General features: G+C 38.2%; 1 protein-coding gene across 1 annotated transcript in view; it reads right to left on the reverse strand.

Annotated features, from left to right (window-relative positions):
- GDA (guanine deaminase) overlaps nucleotides 1-23,648 on the reverse strand; it is a 126,041-nt gene that overhangs the window by 26,388 nt on the left and 76,005 nt on the right. The window contains exons 7-10 of the mRNA XM_061201187.1: nucleotides 23,128-23,235; nucleotides 19,939-20,046; nucleotides 18,601-18,698; nucleotides 13,340-13,407 (exon numbers count right to left, since the gene is read on the reverse strand). Of these exons, the coding sequence (XP_061057170.1) occupies nucleotides 13,340-13,407; nucleotides 18,601-18,698; nucleotides 19,939-20,046; nucleotides 23,128-23,235 (382 nt within the window). The remainder of the gene's footprint in view (nucleotides 1-13,339; nucleotides 13,408-18,600; nucleotides 18,699-19,938; nucleotides 20,047-23,127; nucleotides 23,236-23,648) is intronic.

Below are 23,648 nucleotides of genomic sequence, written 5' to 3' on the forward strand. Positions count from 1 at the left end.
TGGTAAATCCTAGAGAATGTTCCGTGTGCACTTGAAAATAATATGTATTGTGTGTGTTTTTTTTTTTTGGATGTAATGTCCTGAAGATATCAATTAAGTCTATTCTGTTGTATCATTTAGGATCTCAATGTGCCTTATTGATTTTCTGTCTAGAAGATCTGTCCATTGATGTGAGTAGGGTGTTAAAGTCTCATACTATTATTGGATTCCCATCAGTTTCTCCCTTTATGTCTGTTACTATTTGTTTTATGTAGTTGGGTGCTCCTATGTGGGGTGCGTATATGTTGATGAGTGTAATATCCTCTTCTTGTATTGATCCTTTTATCATTATATAGTGTCCTTCTTTTCCTTTATGGCCTTTGTTTTAAAGTCTATTTTGTATGATATTAGTATTGCAGTCCCCAAAAGATGAAATATCTTTTTCCATTCCCTCACTTTCTATCTATGTGTGTTCTTTGCCCTAAAGTGGGTCTCTTGTAAGCAGCATATTGTAGGCACTTGTTTTTTTTTTTTATCTAATCTGCCACTCTCTGTCTTTTGATTGGAGCATTTAATCCATTGACATTTAACATGATTATTGATAGATATTTATTGCTATTTTAAACGTTGTTTTCCAGTTGATTTTGTATATCTTCTTTGTCCCTTTTATTTTTTTTTGTTTTTCCTTTTATGGTTTGATGATTTCCTTCTATATTACACTTGTGTTCTGTTTTTTTTTGGTTTTTGTGAATCTATTGTATGTTTTTTATTTGTTACCACGTTGTTCAAGTATGTTAACCCCTTCCTATATATACTTGCTTTAGACTGATAGTCATATAGGATCAAACACATTCTAAAAAAAAAAGAATCTACATTTTCTTACTCTCCTACTCCACATTTTATGATTTTGATGTCCTCTTTTACATCTTCATGTTTATCTTTTTACTGTTCATTGTGGTTATCATCACTTTCACAAACATTTTCTGATTTTTTTTAATCTCTGTACTGGCTTATTTAAGTGACTTATTTCCAGTTGTGATTTTCTCTTTCCTATAGATTCTTGCTTCTTTTCTATTTAGAGAAGACCTTTCAATATTTCTTTTAGAATAGGTTTAGTATTGCTGTGGGGTTTTTCTCAGCTTTTGCTTGTCTTGAGAAATTCTTTTTCTCTCCTTCTATTCTAAATGATAATCTTGCTGGGTAGAATAACCCAGTTTGCAGATTTTTCCCTTTTAGGACTTTGAATATATCTTGCCACTCCCTTCTGGCCTGCAACATTTCTGTCGAGAAATCAGCTGATAGCCTTATGGGGGTTTCTTTGTAATTAACTCTTTGTTTTTCTCTTGCTGCCTTTAGAATCCCCCTCTTTAACTTTTGCCATTTTAATTATAATATGTCTTGGTGTAGTCTGTTTGAGTTCATCTTGTTGGGGACGCCCTGTGCTGCTTGTACCTGCATATCTGTTTCCTTCTTTAGGTTTGGGAAGTTTTCAGCCATAATTTATTCAAATACACTTTCAATCCCTTTTTCTCTTTCTTCTTCTTCTGGAATCCCTATTATGCATAGATTGACACGCTTTATATTATTCCATAGGTCTCTTATATTGCTTTCATTTTTGTTTCATTTGACTTTCTGTCTGCTGTTCTGTTTGAGTGATTTCCATTATTCTGTCTTCCAGATCACTTATTCGTTTTCCTGCATTATTCAATCTGCTATTCATTGCCTTTGGCTCAGCTTTCATCTCAACAAATGAGTTTTCTTATTTTTCTTGGCTCCTCTTTATAGTTTCTACTTCCCTTTTACAGTAATCTGCCTTTCTATTGATAGCCTTTTTAAATTCCTTCAGGATTTTGATTTTCTCCTTTTTGAATTCAGTGTCTGTTAAGCTGGAGAGGTCTGGTTAATTGTTCTTTCAGGGGAATTCTCTTGATCTTTTAACTGGGAGTGGTTCCTCTGCTTCTTCATTTTTCTTATGTTTATCTTACTCTATGAGTTTAGGAGAAACAATTATCTACTGTGGTCTTGGAGGGATATTTTTATGTGGGAGCATCCCTAATTAGCCTGTGTAGGTTTAATATTTTTGGTACAAGTGCTATTTTTAATATGGATGCCTGCTGCCTCTTTCCTCAGTGTGTGCTGGCCATTATCCTCTTGATGGGGGGTGTGACTGGTGTTGTGGTGATCAGAGCTGGTACTGGATGTTGAGTGGGGCCTCCTCTTTGCTCTGTGGTTGTCACAGCCTTGTGGGGGCAGGGTCTTCTCCCTAGTTGTTGGAGTAGAAGCCCCTTATCCATTTCTGAGCTGTGGTGTGAGGTAAGCAGGGTTGGAGCACTCCCACTGGGAGAGGAGCCACTGAGTATTCCTTCACCGAAGCTGTCCACCTGGGAGTGCACTTTGGTGTGTCACCTGTCACCCGCTGTACAGGCTCACAAAGTACACTGAGGTTAGCACTGCCCTTGGCTCTGCCTCCACCATGGGAATGCCAGCAATTGGCTCTGGTGTCCCTCAGGCATTGTTATCACAAAGCCACCAGCAGAGATCTGTAGGCGCAGATCCACTAAAGTCAGATACCAGGACTGCAGCACTCTCACACCTGGGCTCACCATGGAAGCTGTGTAGACAGCCCAGACCCTGGCCTGGCCCAGCCTCCACATGAACACGCCCACAAAGCCCACAGCTGCTAAGGCCAGACCTGTCCCAGCCACGGGAGAACCCACCATCCACTCTGATGACCCACAGGCACTGAGTTTACAAAGCCAGTGGCAGTGGCGTAAATCCGTGTATTGTGCAGCCACAGGGAGAGATTTCAGTCCTGCTTCCTAAGTTGTGCAACCCCTGGGGCTGAGCTCTGATGTCAGCCCCAACTCTGTGTGTGGGCAACCCACTGGCTTGCGTGCTCCCAGAGCTCACAGAGGCTGTGCTGTGCCACCTGAGCGAGCATGGAGAAAAAGGCTGCTATGGTGGGCCCTGCCACTCCCTTCACGCGCCCCTTAATGGTGCTTCACTTCTATGGTGGGCCTGGGCTTCTCTATGTACATCCCAGGTTGTGGCCATACCATACTCCAGCCCTTTCAGGCTGTGTCCCCACAGCCAACCCCAGGTCTCTCCCTAGGTCTGTCCTCTAAAGCTCAAGTTTCAGCACCCAGCCCCCACCTGCAACAGCAGACACACGTCTCAGGCTGGGGAGTGCAGGGCAGTGGCACAGACCTTCTGGGAAGCTCTCTCTCTGTTCTGCCAGCCACAAACCAAATGCTGTGCTTTCCTCCAAGCCTCTGAAGCTTGCTTTCTGTCCCCCACCAGAGAGAGGGCTTCCTGGGGTGCAGGAACCTTTCCTCTTTTTCACCTCCCTCCCTGGGGCACAGGTCCCAGCCCGCTTCCTTTTTTTCCTTCTTCTTTCATCCTACCCAGTTAAGGTGGAGAAATTTCTCAGATAGTTTTCTGTTACCTGAGGTCTTCTGCCAGCGTTCAGTAGGTATTCTGTGAGAATTGTTTGCTGTATTTGTGGGAGGAGGTGAGCTCCACGTCCTTCTGCTCTGCCGTCTTGATTGGACCCCTTTTTAAAATTTATTTTATTTAAGTATAGTTGATTTACATTTGTTGTGTTAGTTTCTGCTGTAGAGCAAAGTAATTTAGTTATATATATATATATATATAAACTATATTATATATATATTCTTTTTCATATTCTTTTACATTATGGTTTATCACAGGATATTGAACATATTCCCCTGTGCTATACAGTAGGACCTTGTTGTTTATTCATCCTATATATAATAGTTTGCATCTGCTAATCCCAAACTCCCAATCCATCCCTCCCCCAAACTTCCTCCCCCTTGGCAACCGTAAGTCTGTTCTCTATGTCTGTGAGTCTGTTTCTGTTCCGTAGATACAGGAAGAGATGAGTGGGAAGGACAGGAGGGACCAGGTGGTGCCTGATATCTTTACTTCCCTAAGGAATTTAGACTTGACACTGTTGGTAATGGGAGGGAATGCTTAAGGATTTTTTTTTAATTGAAGTATAGTTGATTTACATGTTTCAGGTGTAAAGCAAAGTGATAAATTATATATATAAAACTTTATTTTAAAAGTTATATTTATATAAAAAAAATTCTTTTTCAGATTCTTTTCCGTTGGAGGTTATTAAAAGATATTGAATATATTACAAGATGTTGAATATAGTTCCCTGTGCTATACAGTAGATCCTTGTTTGTTTATTTTATATATAGTAATGTGTATCTGTTAATCCCAAATTCCTAACTTCTTCCTCCCCCTATCCCCTTTGGTAACCATAAGTTTGGTTTCTATGTCTGTGGGTATATTTCTGTTTTGTAAATAAGTTCATTTGTATCATTTTTTAGATTCCACATATAAGTGATATCATATGATATTTTTCTCTGACTTACTTCACTTAGTGTGATAATCTCTAGGTCCATCCATGTTGCTGCCAATGGCAGTATTTCACTCGTTTTAATGGCTGAATGATATTCCCTTGTGTATATATATACCACATCTTCTTTATCCATTCCTCTGTCAGTGGACATTTAGGTTGCTTCCAAGTCTTTGCTATTGTATATAGTGCTACAATGAACACTGGGGTGCATGTATCTTTTCAAAGTATGTTATTCTGTGGATACATGCCCAGGAGTAGGATCCCTGGATCATATGGTAGTTCTATTTTTAGTTTTTTAAGGATCCTCCATACTCTTCTCCACAATGGTTGTACTAGTTTACATTCCCACCAACAGTATAAGAGGGTTCCCTTTTCTCCACACCCTCTGCAGCATTTATTGTTTGTAGACTTTTTGATGATGGCCATTCTGACTGATGTAAAGTGATACCTCATTGTAGTTTTGATTTGAATTTCCCTAATAACTAGTGATGTTGAGCATCTTTTCATGTGCTTTTTGGTCTTCTGTATGTCTTCTTCTTTTTTTTTTTTTAGCTGTACCACGCAGCTTGCAGGTTCCCTGACCAGGGATTGAACCTGGGCCATGGCAGTGAAAGCGCTCAGTCCTAACCACTGGACTGCCAGGGAATTCCCTCTGTATGTCTTCTCTGGAGGAATGTCTATTTAGATCTTCTGCCCTTTTTTTTTTTTTTTTTTTGGCTGCATTGGGTCTTTGTTGCTGCGTGTGGGCTTTCTCTAGTTGCGGCGAGCGGGGGCTACTCTTCATTGCGGTGCACGGGTTTCTCATCATGGTGGCTTCTCTTGTTGTGGAGCACGGGCTCTAGGCGTGTGGGCTTCAGTAGTTGTAGCACGTGGGCTCAGTAGTTGTAGCTCGCAGGCTCTAGAGCACAGGCTCAGTAGTTGTGGCGCATGGGCTTAGTTGCTCCGTGGCATGTGGGATCTTCCTGGACCAGGGCTCAAACCCATGTACCCTGCATTGGCAGGCGGATTCTTAACCACTGTGCCACCAGGGAAGCCCCTGCCCATTTTTTGATTGGGTTGTGGGTTTTTTTTTGATATTGAGCTGCATGAGCTGTTTGTTTATTTTGGAGATTCATTTGCAAATATTTTTCTCCCATTCTATGGGTTGTCTTTTCATTTTGTTTATGGTTTCCTTTGCTGTGCAAAAGCTTTTAAGTTTCATTAGGTCCCATTTGTTTATTTTTGTTTTATTTTCATTACTCTAGGAGGTGGATCCAAAAAGATCTTGCTGCAATTTATGTCAAAGAGTGTTCTCCTGTGTTTTTCCTCTAAGAATTTTATAGTATCTGGTCTTACATTGAGGTCTTTAATCCATTTTGAGTTTATTTTTGTGTATGGAGTTAGAGAATGTTCTAATTTGATTCTTTTATGTGTAGCTGTCCAGTTTTCCCAGCAACACTTATTGAGGAGACTGTCTTTTCTCCATTCTATATTCTTGCCTCCTTTGTAGTAGACTAGTTGACCATAGGTGCATGGGTTTATTTCTGGGCTTTCTATCCTGTTCCATTGATCTATATTTCTGTTTTTGTGCCAGTACCATACTGTTTTGATTACTGTAGCTTTGTAGTATAGTCTGAAGTCAGGGAGCCTGATTCCTCCAGCTCCGTTTTTCTTTCTCAGGTTTGCTTTGGCTCTGTTGTCTTTTGTGTTTCCACACAAATTAAAAAATTTTTTGTTCTATTTCTGTGAAAAATGTTATTGGTAATTTAATAGGGATTGCATTGAATCTGTAGATTGCCTTGGGTAGTACAGTCATTTTGACAATATTGATTCTTCCAATACAAGAACATGGAATATCTTTCTGTCTGTTTGTGTTATCTTTTATTTCTTTCATCAGCATCTTATAGCTTTCAGAATACAGGTCTTTTACCTCCTTAGGTACGTTTATTCCTAGGTATTTTATTCTTTCTTATGCAATGGTAAATGGGATTGTTTCCATAATTTCTCTTTCTGATCTTTCGTTGTTAGTGTATAGAAATGCAACAGATTTCTGTGTATTAATTTTGTATCCTGCAACCTTACTGAATTCACTGATGAGCTCTAGTACTTTTCTGTGGCATCTTTAGGATTTTCTATGTATAGTATCATGTCATATGCAAACAATGACAGTTTTATTTCTTTTCCAATTTGGATACCTTTTATTCTTCTTCTTCTCTGATTGCCATGGCTAGGACTTCTAAAACCATGTTGAATAAAAGTGGTGATTGCAGACATCCTTGTCTTGTTCCTGATCATAGAGGAAATGGTTTCAGCTTTTCCCCATTGAGTATGATGTTAGCTGTGGGTTTGTCATATATGGCCTTTATTATGTTGAGGTAGGTTCCCTCTATGCCCACTTTCTGGAGAGTTCTTATCACAGATGGGTGTTGAATTTGGTCAAAAGCTTTTCCCGCATCTATTGAGATGATCATATGGTTTTTATTCTTCAATGTTAATGGGGTGTATCACAGTGATTGATTTGCAGATATTGAAAAATCCTTGCACCCCTGGGATAAATCCTGGTTGATCATGGTGTATCATCCTTTAATGTATTGTTGGATTTGGTTTGCTAGTATTTGGTTGAGGATTTTTGAGTCTATGTTCATCAGTGATATTGGCCTGTAATTCACTTTTCTCGTGGTATCGTTGGCTGGTTTTTGTATCAGGGTGATGGTGGCTTCCTAGAATGAGTTTGGGAGTGTTCCTTCCTCTGCAAAAGGATAGTTATTAACTCTTCTCTAAATGTTTGACAGAATTCGCCTGGAAGCCATCTAGTCCTGGACTTTTGTTTGTTGGAAGCTTTTTCATCACAGTTTCAATTTCAGTACTTGTGATTGGTCTCTTCATATTTTCTATTTCTTTCTGGTTCAGTCTTGGAAGATTGTACCTTTCTAAGAATTAGTCCATTTCTTCTGGTTTTCCATTTCATTGGCATATAGTTGCTTGTAGTAATCTCTTATGATCCTTTGTATTTCTGTAGTGTCAATTGTAACTTCACCTTTTTCATTTCTAATTTTATTGATTTGAATCCTCTCCCTTTTTTTCTTGATGAGTCTGGCTAAAGGTTTATCACTTTTGTTTATTTTCCCCAAAGAACCAGCTTTTAGGTTCATTGATCTTTTCTTTTTTTCATTTCTCTTTCATTTATTTCTGCTCTGATCTTTATGACTTCTTTCCTTCTACTAACTTTGGATTTTGTTTGTTCTTCTTTCTCTCGGTTCTTTAGGTGTAAGTTTAGATTGTTTATTTGAGATTTTTCTTGTTTCCTGAGATAAGATTGTATTGCTATAAACTTTCCTCTTAGAACTGCTTTTGCTGTGTCCCATAGGTTTTGGATTGTTGTGTTTTCATTTTCATTTGTCTCTAGGTATTTTTTGATTTCCTCTTTGATTTCTTCAGTGATCCATCGGTTGTTTAGTAACATATAGTTTAGCCTCCACGTGTTTGTGTTTTTTCCATTTTTTTTCTTGTAGTTGATTTCTAATCTCATAGTGTTGTGGTTGGAGAAAATGCTTGGTATGATTTCAGTTTTCTTAAGTTTACTGAGGTTTGCATTGTGGCCCAGCATGTGTTCTATCCTGGAGAATGTTGCATGTGCACTTCAGAAGAATGTGTTTTTTCTGCTGCCTTTGGATGGAATGCTTTATAAATATCAATTAAGTCCATCTGCTCTTATGTGTCATTTAAGGCCTGTATTTCCTTATTGATTTTATTTCTGGATGATCTGTCCATTGATGAAAGTGGGATGTTAAAGGCCCCCATTATTACCCTGTTACTGTCAATTTCTCCTTTTATGGCTGTTAGCATTTACCTTATATATTGAGGTGCTCCTATTTTGGATGCATATATATTTACAATTGTTATATCTTCTTGGATTGATCCTTTTATCATTATTTAGTGTCCTTCTTTGTCTCTTGTAACAGTTTTTATTTTAAAGTCTATTTTGTCTGAGTATTGCTATTCCAGCTTTCTTTTGATTTCCATTTGCATGGGATACCTTTTTCCATCCCCTCATTTTCAGTCTGTATGTGTCCCTAGATCTGAAATGGGTTGCTTGTAGATAGCATATATATGGGTCTTATTTTTGTATCTATTCTGCCAGTCTATGTCTTTTGGTTGGAGCATTTAATCCATTTACATTTAAGGTAATTATCGATATGAATGTTCTTATTGCCATTGTTAATTGTTTGGGGTTTGTTTTTGCAGGTCTTTTTTCTTCCCTTCCTCTTTTGTTTTGTGACTTGATGTCTAACTTTAATGTTGTGTTTGAATTCTCTTTTCTTTTGTGTGTGTGTATCTATTGTAGATTTTTGGTTTGCAGTTACCATGAGGTTTTGATAGATTAGTCTGTATACATATGCAAGTTTGTTTTAAGCTGTTGGTCTCTTAATTTCAAATGCATTTCCAATATCCTGCATTTGTACTCTCCTCTTTTCATGTTTGCTGGTTTTGATATATTTGTGTGTGGATGATTTCCTACGTTTACTGTATGTTTGCCTTTACTGGTGAGATTTCCCATTTCGTAATTTTCTTGTTTCTCGTTGTGGCCTTTTCTTTTCTGCCTAGAAAAGTTCCTTTAGCATTTGCTGTAAAGCTGGTTTGGTGGTCCTGAATTCTGTTAGCTTTTGCTTGTCTGTAAAGCTTTTGATTTCTCTGTCAAATTTGAATGAGAGCCATGCTAGGTAGAGTATTCTTGGTTATAGGTTTTTCCCTTTCATCACTTTAAATATATCATGTCACTCCCTTCTGGCCTGCACAGTTTTTGCTGAAAAATCAGCTGACAACATACAAGGGAACTCCCATAAGGTTACTTATTGCTTTTCCCTTGTTGCTTTTAATGTTTTCTCCTTGTCTTTAATTTTTGTCAGTTTGATTAATATGTGTCTTGGTGTGTTCCTCCTTGGGTTTATCCTGTATGGGACTCTGTGCTTCCTGTACTTGAGTGAGTGTTTCCTTCCCATGTTAGGGACATTTTCGACTACTGTCTTTTCACGTATTTTCTCAGGCCCTTTCTCTCTCTCTTCTCCTTCTGGGACCCCTATAATGCAAATGTTGGTGTGTTTAATGTTGTCCCAGAGGTCTCTTTGACTGTCCTCATTTCTTTTCATTCTTCTTTCTTTGTTCTGCAGCAGTGGTTTCCACCAGTCTGTCTTCCAGCTTACTTATTCGTTTTTCTGCCTAATTTATTCTGCTATTGATTCCCTCTAGTATGTTTTTCACTTCAGTGATTTTATTGTTCACCTCTGTTTTTTCTAAAGATTCTAGCTCTTTATTAAACATTTCTTGTATCCTCTGAGTCTGTGCCTCCATTCTTTTTCCAAGATCTTGAATCACATTTACTATCATTACTATGAATTCTTTTTCATGTAGATTGCCTATCTCAACTTCACTTAGTTCTTCTGGGTTTTTATCTTGTTCCTTCTTTCTGCTGTCTCATTTTGTCTAACTTTCTGTGTTTGCCGTCTCCATTCCTCAGGGTGCAGGATTGTAATTCTTCTTGGTTCTGGTGTGTGCCCTGTGGTGGGCAGCTTTTGGCTCAGGATGACTTTAGGCAGCCTGTCTGCTGATGGGTGGGGCTGTGTTCCCACCCTGTTTGTTGTTTGGCCTGAGGCATCCCAGCACTGAAGCCTGCAACCTGTTGGGTGAGGCCAGTTCTCAGTGCCAAAACAGCTATCTCCAGGAGAGTTAATGCCTATGAGTATTCCCTGGGGCATCCACCACCAATGTCCTTGCCCCCAGAGTGAGCCACAGCCAACCCCTACCTCCCCAGAAGACCCTCCAAGACTTGAAGATAGGTCTGGCCCAGCCTCTTATGGAGTCACTGCTTTGCTCTGGGTTCCAGTTCCTGTGAAACCTTGTGTGCTTCCTCAAGAGTGGAGTGTCTGTTTCCCCCTGTCCTGTGGAGCTCCTGCATTCAAGCCCCACTGGCCTTCAAAGCCAAATGCTCTGGGGGCTCCTCCTCCTGGTGCCAGACCCCCAGGCTGGGGAGCATGACATGGGGCTCAGAACTATCACTCCTGTGGGAGAACCTCTGCAATATAATTATTTTCCAGTTTGCAGGTCACCTACCTGTCAAGTATGAGATTTTATTATATGGTGAAAGCACCCGTCCTGCCATCTTGTTGTGGCTCCTTCTTTGTCTTTGGATGTAGAATATCTTTTTTGGTAGGTTCAAGTCTTTTTTGTTGATGGTTGTTCAGCAATCAGTTGTGATTTTGGTGTTTTCGTGAGAGGAGGTGAGCTCAAGTCTTTCCATTCTGCCATCTTGTCTCCTCTAGGCATCTAAATCTTCTATACCACATCTTCTTTTTCCATTCCTCTGTTGATGGACATTTAGGTTGCTTCCATGTCTTGGCTATTGTAAATAATGCTGCTGTGAACATAGGGGTGCATGTATCTTTTTGAATTATAGTTTTGTCCAAATATATGCCTAGGAGTAGGATTGCTGGATTATATGGCAACTCTGTTTTTAGTTGAGGAAGCTCCACTTTTCCATAGTGGCTGCACTAATTTACATTCCCACCAATAGTGTAGGAGCATTCCCTTTTCGTCACACCCTCTCCAGCATTTTTAACAAAATATTTTTGAGATTTATCCATATTCTGCATATTTCAATGTTTTGTTCTGTTTTTAGAATGCTGAATAATATTTAATTGTATAAATATGCCACATTTGCCTATCTGTCCTCCTGTTGGAAGGTGTTTGGACTATTTCCAGTTTGGGGCTATTATGAATAAAGATATTATAAATATTCTTGTACAACTAATTTGTGCAAATATGTGTGTCCATTTCTCTAGGGTAAATACCCAAAGTGGAATTACTATGTATATTTAACTTTATAAGAAACTGCCAAACAGTTCTCTACATTGGTTGTACCATTTAATCTCCCTGCAGTAGCGTATGAGGGTCTACATGCTTCTTATTCTTTTTTTCTTTTCTTTTTCAGTTTTCTTCTTTCATTTTCAAATTTTCCTTTTCCATCAGAACTCATGGTCTTTTCATACTGCCATGTCTTCTTGTACTCTAAGGATGATAGCAATTTTCTGAACTCTTATTCTGGATGCTGAAGTAGATGCTTTTCAGAGGTATGTTCATCTTCTTCTTCTTTTTGATACTGCTTTCTCTTGTTTTGCAATATTTTTGTGAAGCTTCATGAGGGTTTCTCCTATTTAATATTTGAGAAAGTCCAGATCTGCCTCTACTTCTTATAGACATGGTGAATAATCCATTCTTGGACCTGCTCTCTGTCCACAGTATAAGTTAAATAATCTACTGAAGTCCAAAGCAGAAGGACAATATACATAAAGGTCATGTTTAGGTAATACTGGTGCATAGGATGGCTGTTACAACAGAGACTATGTAAAATGCAACAACATTCTCCAAGTTGATATGATAATATATCATATTTAATCAAACCTTTAATCAGGAAACCAACATTACTTTTTCCCTTTTAAGCCTATCTTTATTAACTACTGCAACATGCCAGGTATGTGCTAACCACCTCACACACATTTTTTTTTCATTTAAGCCTCAAAACAAGGTTGTAACATAGACATTATTATAATTATTGTTGTTCTTGTTATAGAAATTAGGAAACGAAGCCTTAGAAAATTAAGGTAATTTGTTCAAGGTCTTACAGCTAATAAGTGACATAGCTTTACCTTTAGACCATCACTATACAACCCAAAATCAAGAACTGGAAATCATGTGATGAACTTAAATCATGGAGACCAAAATCCTAGAAAATTTGAAAGCAGTACATCTGATTTTTGCATTTCTACCAAATTTTCCATTAATTGACAAAAACTCTTGGCCACTTTTTTCTTATTCATTAAAGCTTTTCTGTGAAGTTAAAAATAACTGGTTTCCTGCCATAATACCTGAGACTATATCCAGGTACTACACAATCTCAATGATTCAAGGCTTAAATTCAAAATTTTAAGAACTTTAATTGCTTTGATTCATGTAAAATTGAGAAAAGCTTCTAATCTAGCACACCTCTTTACAATTATAGATAAATCATTTTGTATTATTGTATGTCTTACCAATATTGCTTGGTATAAAAATTAACTGAGACTTGAGTTATTGCAGAAAATGATAAAAACCATTATTGTCAATATGCAAACATTCTGGTGCTCTTACATATCAGGAAGACAAACGCATCAAGAATGAAAAATAAGACCTTGTGCCCCACAGCCATTTAAAAAATTTTTATTTTTTAGTTCATTCACACACAGTGATTAAAAAAAAAGGTTCACAGCGGATGCCTAAACATTTGGGCCTGACTGACACTTCTAAAGTGAGCAGCACTGTACACACTCAAGAAAAACAATTCAAATGTACTGTGAAAAAAAAGGAGACATCACTAATTCATCAGCCACCCAGACTGTCCTTCAGCCTAGCAAACATCAGACTGCCTGTGGGAATTAGAATCTCATTTTGTTAAAAACTGCTTAAAAGCAAAGCATGCTTTTTAACATATCTTAGAGTTCTCCGTTATGGCATAGACTGAATTTGTGCTCACTACTGGCAAAGTTGAATAATTTTCTTTTGAGACAGTATTTGTGATGACACAGTTATTGAAAACCAAAAACATACAAATCCAAACCATTGAAATTTAGCAGGAAGGACAAAACAAAACAAACAAACAAAAAAACAAGGACTTTTCAAAAAGAATCTCTAAAACACTTGAGAAGGACTTATCCTTTATAGCCCCGTGTCTGAATAGTAAACATGGTTAATGGCTTTCAAGAGGTTAATGTCATCAAAACTTTTCCCTTCGCATACACTTTCTTACTGCTTCCAACCTCACTATTTTATTAGCTCTAGACATGACTACCAGAAAATAAAACTAAGTCTTTTAAAACATAGAGCTCTTACTTGAAAATTAGTCACATTTGAAAGTTAGGCACTTAACCACTTTGCCATGGTTCTTCATGGGAAACTACTAACCTGTACCCAGCCCTATCTTCACTCCATGTTTCAGGACCTCTGGCACATTGAGAAGGCCGCTGCTGAGCCTGCAGAGAGAGGAGATAGTCAGAACAAGGAGACCCACGTGGGTCCAACAAGAGAAGGGCACTAACAAAAATGATGGTGATATCACTGAAAATTATGATTCCCATCTCAGCTCTAATGCTGACACAAACACATTAGTCAAATCAGACCATCCGAGTCCTGGAGTAAAAAAGGATCATGAAGGAGTTTGAACCATTGAGGAGAGGTTAATATCAGGAGGGCACAAAGCAGCAAGAATTAGAAGGGAGAGCAGGGGATCATTTCTAAGGAAAAATAAATGAAGAAATTAAATCTTGCAACTAGTTCAAAAATTTTTGCAATTTTTAATATTTTTTCAGCTTAAGATACAAATGACAAAATTGTAAGATATTTAAAGTATACAACATGATGATTTGATATATGTATACATTGCGAGAGGATTTCCCCCTGCTGAGTCGACCAACACATCTATCACCTCACATATTTACCTTTTTTATTTGTGAGAACATACAAGTTCTACTCTCTTAGCAAACTTCAGTTATACAATATGGTGTTATCAACTATAGGTCTTTAATTTTTTTTTTAATTTTTTTTTTAACCAACCCATCCTTCTATGCTAGGAAGTAGAAACTGTAAAGCGTTGCCTTTCCTCTCTTCCTGGGATCATTTGTTGCTCTGAATGAGTAGCGACTTGCAAGATCAAAGAAAGAGGGGTATAGCTGGAAGAGGGGGTGCAGGTTGTAAGTCAGGGCCTGGTGGTTCAAATGCTACTTCTGAAGACAGCAGCAACTAGGAGAGATGGTTCCTGGACTGAATTCCGGAGCTCGTGACCCTGTCTCAGTAGATGTGCCACCTTTCTAAAGAGACAAAGAAGAACTAAAGCCATCCTTAGAAGTCTGAGAAGATGCAAAGGTCAAAGTAGTCTGCTTGAAAATCCACATAATTATCATTTTCAAACTGGCAGTGCACATGCAATAAATCTCGCAAAGTGGTTGGAGAAAGAATAATAGTGACCATTCAAACCAAAATATTAGCCATAAAGAAATTTAACTTCAAACCTCAGTTTGCAAAACTGGGTCATGTTTTAATTTAGATGTTGTGTAACTAAACCCACAGGATGTTAAACCCTTCCCCTAACTGGTCACTAGACCATAATTACGGTCACTAAGCTGTACATAGGCAAGATTCCCTGTTATGTATGGCCACTTTATGTCTGAAAACTAAAAGCCTCTGGAACCTCTCAAAACACTCCAGAAATACATTGCTGTGGCTCTCGTGCCTTTCCCATACTGCCACTGATGTAGAACTTTTTCATTTGCAAAGTTCCTAGACTTCTGACTGCTGGCACCTCCTACTCTTTGCCTGGAGGCTCTTTCACTCGGGTAGAGCCCGCTCTGCCCTTGTTTGGGGAAGGTCCAAAGTTTCAGGGACTTCATACCCCTTTGCACCCACCCAGCAGCCCTCCACCAATAACTGATAAGTTTAGGTATAATTACTCCGTCTCCCCCACCCTTGGGCAGGTTGTCTTTGAGGTCTGCTTTGTACACTGGCTCCCTGAGTTTTCCAGAAGGATTAAATTCCAGGAACCCATGGTGGTAACTAGCTTGGTGATGTGCTCTTTACTGTCTTCCTTCCCTTCTCTGTCTCACCCCATAAAGGTGCTTCCTGAGATCACCTCCCAAATAAATTACTTGTACATAAATCCTCACGTCATATTCTGCTTCTGCAAGAACTCTAAAACAAGTAAGGATATAAAGTAAACCTCAAAAAATGAAAATCTAAAAACTACAGGCCAATATCACTGATGAACATAGATGCAAAAATCCTTAACAAAATACTGGCAAACAGAATCCAATAGCACATTAAAAGGATCATACACCATGATCAAGTGGGGTTTATCCCAGGAATGCAAGGATTCTTCAATATATGCAAATCAATCAATGTGATACACCATATTAACAAATTGAAGGATAAAAACCATATGATCTCAATAGATGCAGAGAAAGCTTTTGACAAAATTCAACACCCATTTATGATAAAAACCCTCCAGAAAGTAGGCATACAGGGAACCTATCTCAACATAATAAAGGCCATATATGGCAAACCCACAGCCAACATCGTCCTCAATGGTGAAAAACTGAAATCATTTCCACTAAGATCAGGAACAAGACAAGGCTGCCCACTCTCACCACTATTATTCAACATAGTTTTGGAAGTGTTAGCCACAGCAATCAGAGAAGAAAAAGAAATAAAAAGGAATCCAAATTGGAAAAGAAGTAAAGCTGTCACTGTTTGCAGATGACATGATACTATACAAAGAGAATCCTAAAGATGCTACCAGAAAACTACTAGAGCTAATCAATGAATTTGGTAAAGTAGCAGGATACAAAATTAATGCACAGAAATCTCTTGCATTCCTATACACTAATGATGAAAAATCTGAAAGTGAAATTAAAACACTCCCATTTACCATTGCAACAAAAAGAATAAAATACCTAGGAATAAACCTACCTAAGGAGACAAAAGACCTGTATGCAGAAAATTATAAGACACTGATGAAAGAAATTAAAGATGATACAAATAGATGAAGAGATATACCATGTTCTTGGATTGGAAGAATCAACATTGTGAAAATGACTATACTACCCAAAGCAATCTACAGATTCAATGCAATCCCTATCAAACTACCACTGGCATTTTTCACAGAACTAGAACAAAAAATCTCACAGTTTGTATGGAAACACAAAAGACCCCAAATAGCCAAAGCCATCTTGAGAAAGAAAAACGGAGCTGGAGGAATTAGGCTCTTTGACTTCAGACTATACTACAAAGCTACAGTAATCAAGACTGTATGGTACTGGCACAAAAACAGAAACATAGATCAATGGAACAGGATAGAAAGCCCAGAGATAAACCCACACACATATGGTCACCTTATCTTTGATAAAGGAGACAAGAATATATAGTGGAGAAAAGACAGCCTCTTCAATAAGTGGTGCTGGGAAAACTGGATAGCTACATGTAAAAGAATGAAATTAGAACACTCCCTAACACCATACACAAAAATAAACTCAAAATGGAATAAAGACCTAAATGTAAGGCCAGACACTATTAAACTCTTAGAGGAAAACATAGGCAGAACACTCCATGACATAAATCACAGCAAGATCCTTTTTGACCCACCTCCTAGAGAAATGGAAATAAAAACAAAAAGAAACAAATGGGACCTAATGAAACTTAAAAGCTTCTGCACAGCAAAGGAAACCATAAACAAGACGAAAAGACAACCCTCAGAATGGGAGAAAATATTTGCAAATGAAGCAACTGACAAAAGATTAATCTCCAAAATTTACAAGCAGCTCATGCAGCTCAATATCAAAAAAAACAAACAACCCAATACAAAAATGGGCAGAAGACCTAAATAGACATTTCTCCAAAGAAGATATACAGATTGCCAACAAACACATGAAAGAATGCTCAACATCATTAATCATTAGAGAAATGCAAATCAAAATTACAATGAGGTATCATCTCACACCAGTCAGAATGGCCATCATCAAAAAATCTACAAACAATAAATGCTGGAGAGGGTGTGGAGAAAAGGGAACCCTCCTGCACTGTTGGTGGGAATGTAAATTGATACAGCCACTATGGAGAACAGTATGGAGGTTCCTTAAAAAACTAAAAATAGAACTACCATATGACCCAGCAATCCCACTACTGGGCATATACCCTGAGAAAACCATAATTCAAAAAGAGTCATGTACCACAATGTTCATTGCAGCACTCTTTACAATAGCCAGGACATGGAAGCAACCTAAGTGTCCATCAACAGATGAATGGATAAAGAAGATGTGGCACATATATACAATGGAATATTACTCAGCCATAAAAAAAAACAAAATTGACTTATTTGTAGTGAGGTGGATGGACCTAGAGTCTGTCATACGGAGTGAAGTAAGTCAGAAAGAGAAAAATAAATACCGTATGCTAACACGTATATATGCAATCTAAGAAGTTAAAAAAAAAGGTCATGAAGAACCTAAGGGCAATACGGTAATAAAGACGCAGACCTACTAGAGAATGGACTTGAGGATATGGAGAGGGGGAAGGGTAAGCTGGGACAAGGTGAGAGAGTGGCGTGGACATATGTACACTACCAAATGTAAAATAGATAGCTAGTGGGAAGCAGCCGCACAGCACAGGGAGATCAGCTCGGTGCTTTGTGACCACCTAGAGGGGTGGGATAGGGAGGGTGGGAGGGAGGGAGACGCAAGAGGGAAGAGATATGGGGATATATGTATATGTATAACTGATTCACTTTGTTATAAAGCAGAAATTAACACCATTGTAAAGCAATTATACTCCAGTAAAGATGTTAAGAAAAAAATCTAGCAGAAGCTAATAAATTTATTGAATGAATATATGAATGATCCACCCCAACCTGCCTCTAGCTCTGTTCTGGGCCAACTAACACAAGAAATGAGAAATCCTTTCTGTATCTAATCATGGAGCATGAATTCTTAGCCTAGCGTCCAAGGATTGGCATTATGGAATCTATGAATTCCCTGAAATTAGATGCAGCATTTTTATGTCTATGGGCTTTTTTTCCTGAAGATACAGGCCACAAGTTTCATCTGATTCCCTTATGCATCTATAACCTTTCAAAGGTTAAGAACCAGGTATAAATAAAAATTTTGCTTGGGCGAATTACAGTAGGACAAGGCCCCTCCTAAGTGCGTCTCGTCAGATATAGCAGCATGACATTTACTGAAGGGTGCTGGCTTCTAGTAGCATTGCACCATTTCTGGTAATGTGCACATTTCTAGTAGTTTGTACAACACAAAGTAATAAGAGGTCAGTACACTCTCTCTGGAACACCTGGTTGGCACACCCACTCTTTCGGTCCTTAGCTCTAAGTTCTCAGTGCTATTGGTTTTGAACTCTATTTCCTATTGTTCTGTTTTGTGAAAACTCAGAAATTTTAAGAGATGTGGTGCTCTTCAAATGCATACTCTGCAAAAAATAGCCTCTTTTAAGTGCTCTCTGTCTCCCCAGTACAGTATAGGTAGGTATCCTTCTATGTAGTTCACATCCCAATTGAACATAACTACAGAAGAGAGATACTGGAGGAATGACTGAGAAAACAAAGGTATTTGGCTGCTACTTTGCAACACAAACGTTCATAATCTACTAATCAATAATTGCCTACTTACGATAAGTTAGAATTGGGACAATGCGAGATGGATGCTCCTCGTTCCCTGAATACATCCAGTTCTTCTTCGGAAAGGTAGCAGCCATGTGCCATCACTGTCTAGAGAGAAGAGCATCCTATGTGGAGTCTACCGCTCAAAAATGCTTAAGTCAGTCCTCACTCACAATAAGATATTATAGGTGCACATAAAAGCTGTAACTTATCTGTTATCATCTTCACAAGAACACTGATGATTACCTGTTTGTATAAAATCACTGTGTACAAGTTACACCTCAGAAAAGGCCTGTGAAAACATTGGATTACGAAAGTGCCACACATTTGTGGATCTTTTTCTCTTTTTTTTAATCTATAAAGTAAATGAGGGTTGGTCCAGTTGACCTCTATGCAAGTAAAATTAACATGCAAATTGAAGGCTAATTTATTAATTATATAGAAATATATCTAGAGGAGGATGAAAATTATGATGTAGCATAAACAAGATCTATGCAGAGTATTAACCTTTCAAATTAGTCACATTCAGATCTCTGAGCACAGAGTCCCTAAGAATTTATTTGCTGTAATAGTTAAACTCTCCATGCAGTTCATGCATTTCATTAAATGCCAAGGCCAGGGGGTATATTGTTGTAATCAGGTCTCTCCTCACTCATATTAATTTTAATTAACTTAAAATTGTTTAATTATAAATGTAGTAATACTCATTTCTTTTACAGAGCAATCTTAGAGCGTTTAAAAATAAAAAGTAAAAAGTCCTCTGCTTTCTCCCTCAGGATCACTTTTAACGTTCAATGTGTGTCTTCCAGACAGTGTTTGCTAAGTGAGCATGCACCCGCACGTATACACACATATCAAACAATACTGTACACACACTCTTCCTTGTAAGTCTGTATACCTCATTCTTTGTGAATGTTGGAGAAAATTCTAATTATGTATGTTCTATAATTTAAACAATTTCCCACTGATAGCCATTTTTTAACCTTCATATGTAATTAACATCCCTATTCATAGTCCTTACAGAATGGATCTTCAGAAATACATTTTCTAACTCCAAGGAATGCACATTTACATTCTAATGGATACTGACAAAATGTCCTTGGACCACATGACATTCCCACCTCAAAGAAGCTTTTAGATTTATTTACCAATAAATTTAATGATTTATTCATTAGGGATGAAACTTCAGGCCCATTTTTAATTCTACGCACACATGCATATGCACACTCTGTACTTTAGTTTGGGAAATGCACGTGTATTATAGAAGTCTGAAGGTTACTACTGAGATTTTAAAATTTAGATAAATATGCCCTACTTCATATAGATTATATCATGATGTACAACTTACCTTATTTGTCAGAAGATTGTTTTTATCATACACATCTGTGTAGTTTTTATAACCAGGGTATAAGTTTTTCACAGCTTTAACTTCATCACGATTTTCACTTATATGGCTCTAAAAGAAAAGAAATATTTTCAATTTTTTAATGTAAAATACCATTAGAAATTATACTTCCTACCCCCAAATGATATGGATGGTTTCTACTTGCCTATGTAAAAAAAATGAAGATTCTTGTGTATTTTATTTGAAACAATTCTTATAAGATATATATGACAAAGAAACTATGAAAATGTAATTATATGAACATGTAATATCCTAACCCTAACCCATGTAATGTTTTTCTGACAAAGTCTTTTCAAATTCCAAACTATAGCAAGAATAAGTAAAAATAAAAAGTACTCCTTGAAGAGAGTCAAGAGCCTAGCTATTCATGGTCACCTGCTTCTTCTGGTGTTGGCCGTTTAAGAAGAGTTCATTGGCCATCAAAAGGACAGAGCATGGTTCCCTCATAGAAAGCTGAAATTTGAATTAAAAAGCTGAATTTTAGCCCAAGTTCTGACCCTAGTTATGTGTCTTAGGGTTGAGTCCATTGTTTTCTTTGGGCCTCCATTTTCTCATCTCTCAAATAAAAGGGTTGGGCTAGATGAGTGATTTTCCAAATTCTTTTAGCTTTAGATGTGTTATTCTTATTTAAAAAATCATAGAAATTCAATATGTAAACAGCATAAACAAGTTGCTATGCAGGATGAAGCAGGGTTAGGACTCTGGGACCCTGTCCCCATTCTATCCCCTTTGTCAGCTTCCAGGATGAGTTCTTCTGCAGGAAACAGTTTGAAAATAACAGAGCTAGGGAGTCCTGCAGTCGTCAAGGAAGAGCCTATAAGAATCCACACGCAAGCAAAACAAGTGAGTCCTGGCTCCCACACTCTCCTTTCTCCAGGGCACCACAAACCTGAGACAGCATAAAGTGTTTTGGAGACACAACATAAGTGTCACCATCCCAACCCCTCACCTAAAACAAAAATCATTTCTCACCAACTGGTGATGACCATATACTATGGGAAATAACTCATGAGCAAGTTACCACTTCCAAGAACAGCAATGCCATTTCCCTTTCTCCTTGAGGTAGAGTATGCGTAATCAAATAAATAAAAGAAAAAAACAGCAATGGACTAAAAACAGAATGTTCCACCTGCAGAATGAGTTCTATCCTTGGCCTTGAGGAACTCCAGACCACTGAAGAAATGGGCATGGGCATCAGAAGAGAAGATTTGTGTCATTTTGATAGATTTGAGTATATGCACTTATACACATATATACACCCCCAGTAAGTATATATTTGATTTTGTTGTGTGTTTCTGGGATTCAGGACACATGAACCCAAAATATGCCACGTTGGAATACTGAATATTTTAAGCCGAAGGAGTTTGAGAAAATGGCAGAAGCAGGAAGGTCACTCTGATCTTGCCCCCACCCTTTTCCCCTGAAACAGGTCATAAAAGTCATAAATGAGAGGTCCCCGCCCTATACATAGAAGAAAGGAGCATCCTTATCTCTGAAGACAAAGGGAACCAAGAAGAAACAGGCCTTGCTAAGTTTCCCCCAGTTTACTATACTTACCTTGTACTCCTTAACTTATGTTCCTCCAGGACTGTACACTTGTCACCACACCTAACATAAAAATACTCAGGTCTGTTTCTTTGTGTCTTTGTTTCCTTATAAAGGCTGCTGTGCCATGTAAACCTTATATAAATTTGTATGCTTTTCTCCTGTTTAGCTTTGTCAGTTTAGTTTTCAGGCCCAGCCAGGGACCCTAAATAGGTCAAGGATAACTTTTTCCTCCCCTACAATTGTGTGGGATTGAATATCACAGCCCATCAAAAAAAAAAGGGGGGGGGGGATGAAAATAGTTAATGAGTCCTAACAAGATAAATCTTAAAAAAAAAAACGCTTCCACCCTACAGAATGATATAGGATCTATGTGTTGCCTTTCCCTGACATGCCCTTTGTTTTAAGATAGCTCTTAAGAGGGAGAATTTTAGTGCAGTATGTAATGAAGTTTGGATGGGGGAAGGGGAGCTCCCAATTTTAACCCAGCTGGAAGATTTAGAAAGTGTTTTATTCCTAAATTGCAACTGCTTAATGACAAAGTAAGATATACTGTTTTGTTCCTGATTTTAAATTAAGAAACTTGGAACAAAAGGGCTTTTAAATCCATTTTGGTAAGGTGGAAATTAGGTTCTTTTTGTTTTTCAAATAATAGATGGTTCCTCCAAAAAGGAAGGACTAGAACACTGAGAAAGTATCAAATAAAAGAGAGCAGGAAAGAAATGCATTAAATGTATCCTACAGAGAACAGGTAACCAGTTTGCCATTGATCTTGCTTGGTTACTTAAGATGTTCTCATCTCTCGGAGCCAGATCAGAGAAGACTGAAGGCAAAAGGAACTTCAGGTTTCTTAACTTTTTTTAACTAAAAAATTAAAGAACTAGATTTAGGTGATATCTGTAAGGGACCTTATGTCCTATGATGCTGTCTCTTGAGATCTTATGGGGCTAAAGGCAGGCCGCCCCCAAGATGTGCCACTCTGGCATGTAGACTATTTTGAGTTAAAAACTAATCAAGGCCCAAAAGACTCAGGAAGAACCTCTGAACTCCCTCCTTACCACCTAAAAGAATTTAAGATAGGAGGCCTGTCTGAGGAAGGATCTATTACCACAGATAACTGTAGTAAGGTATTAGGCATGGTAGACAAGAGGAACCTAGCAAAGCCCATTTGATCAAACTTGTCTGTGTCCCATTGTCTTTGAATGAATGGTTCAGAAAACTTTTGTTTACCAAATATTAACACTTTTTATCTTCCAGTGAATTACCTTATTTCCCCTTGAAACCTCAGACCCCTGCTTCCTTCTACTTAGTCCAGAATATATATATACCTCACCTTGCCTTGCTGTCTTTGGAATTCTTCATACTTCTGTGGATTTCCTGTGCGCACGTAATAAATTTGATTTTCTCCTATTAATCTGCTTTATGTCATGTTAATTGCCAACCAAAAGAACTAAAAGAGAAAAGGGGAAACCCACCTCCTCCATAATCTCAGTAAAAGAATTGGAGATTATGAGATTACTGCCAGAATTTAGGGTACAGAGAAGTCTTGCAGGTCTAGACAGAGGCAAATAGGAGAAAAATGCCCACCTGAATGTGCAAATCACGGGTCTTCGCAATGTTTCCAAGTTCACCCAACAAAGTCTCAGAGCAGGAAAGGGAAAAACGTGGTGTCACTATGGGCTGCACTCTAGAATACTGGAAATAATCAAAAACACTTGGTAAGGAAATGCATATCATACCACAAAATGATTTTATGTCTTCATCTCTAGGGATAGTCCTTCATTCCTAGAGAGTGGGTGGAAGTGCTGGGTTTCATGGAAATGGCTCATGGATGAGAACAAGGAAGGGTATATTCTGTAGCACCAAGTTCAATGGAAGAAGATACCATCTCAAATGCAAGGCACATGAAGGCTCAGACCAGGCCTAGACTGGGTGGCTTTTATGAAGAGAATTAGGAGGCAGAGGAGACGTTTTAAAGGAGAGTGCTGGGAAGACTAAGAATGAAGTGGTGGCTTGTTCCCCTTTCTACATCTTGGGGTGGTATGCTGGCCATGGCCTCCCTGAGGACTGTTAATTAGTTGCAGGAATGGCTCTGATGTCACCTTTGT

The sequence above is a fragment of the Eubalaena glacialis genome, chromosome 9 (genome assembly GCF_028564815.1).
Source record: "Eubalaena glacialis isolate mEubGla1 chromosome 9, mEubGla1.1.hap2.+ XY, whole genome shotgun sequence".
Taxonomy (NCBI): Eukaryota; Metazoa; Chordata; class Mammalia; order Artiodactyla; family Balaenidae; genus Eubalaena; species Eubalaena glacialis.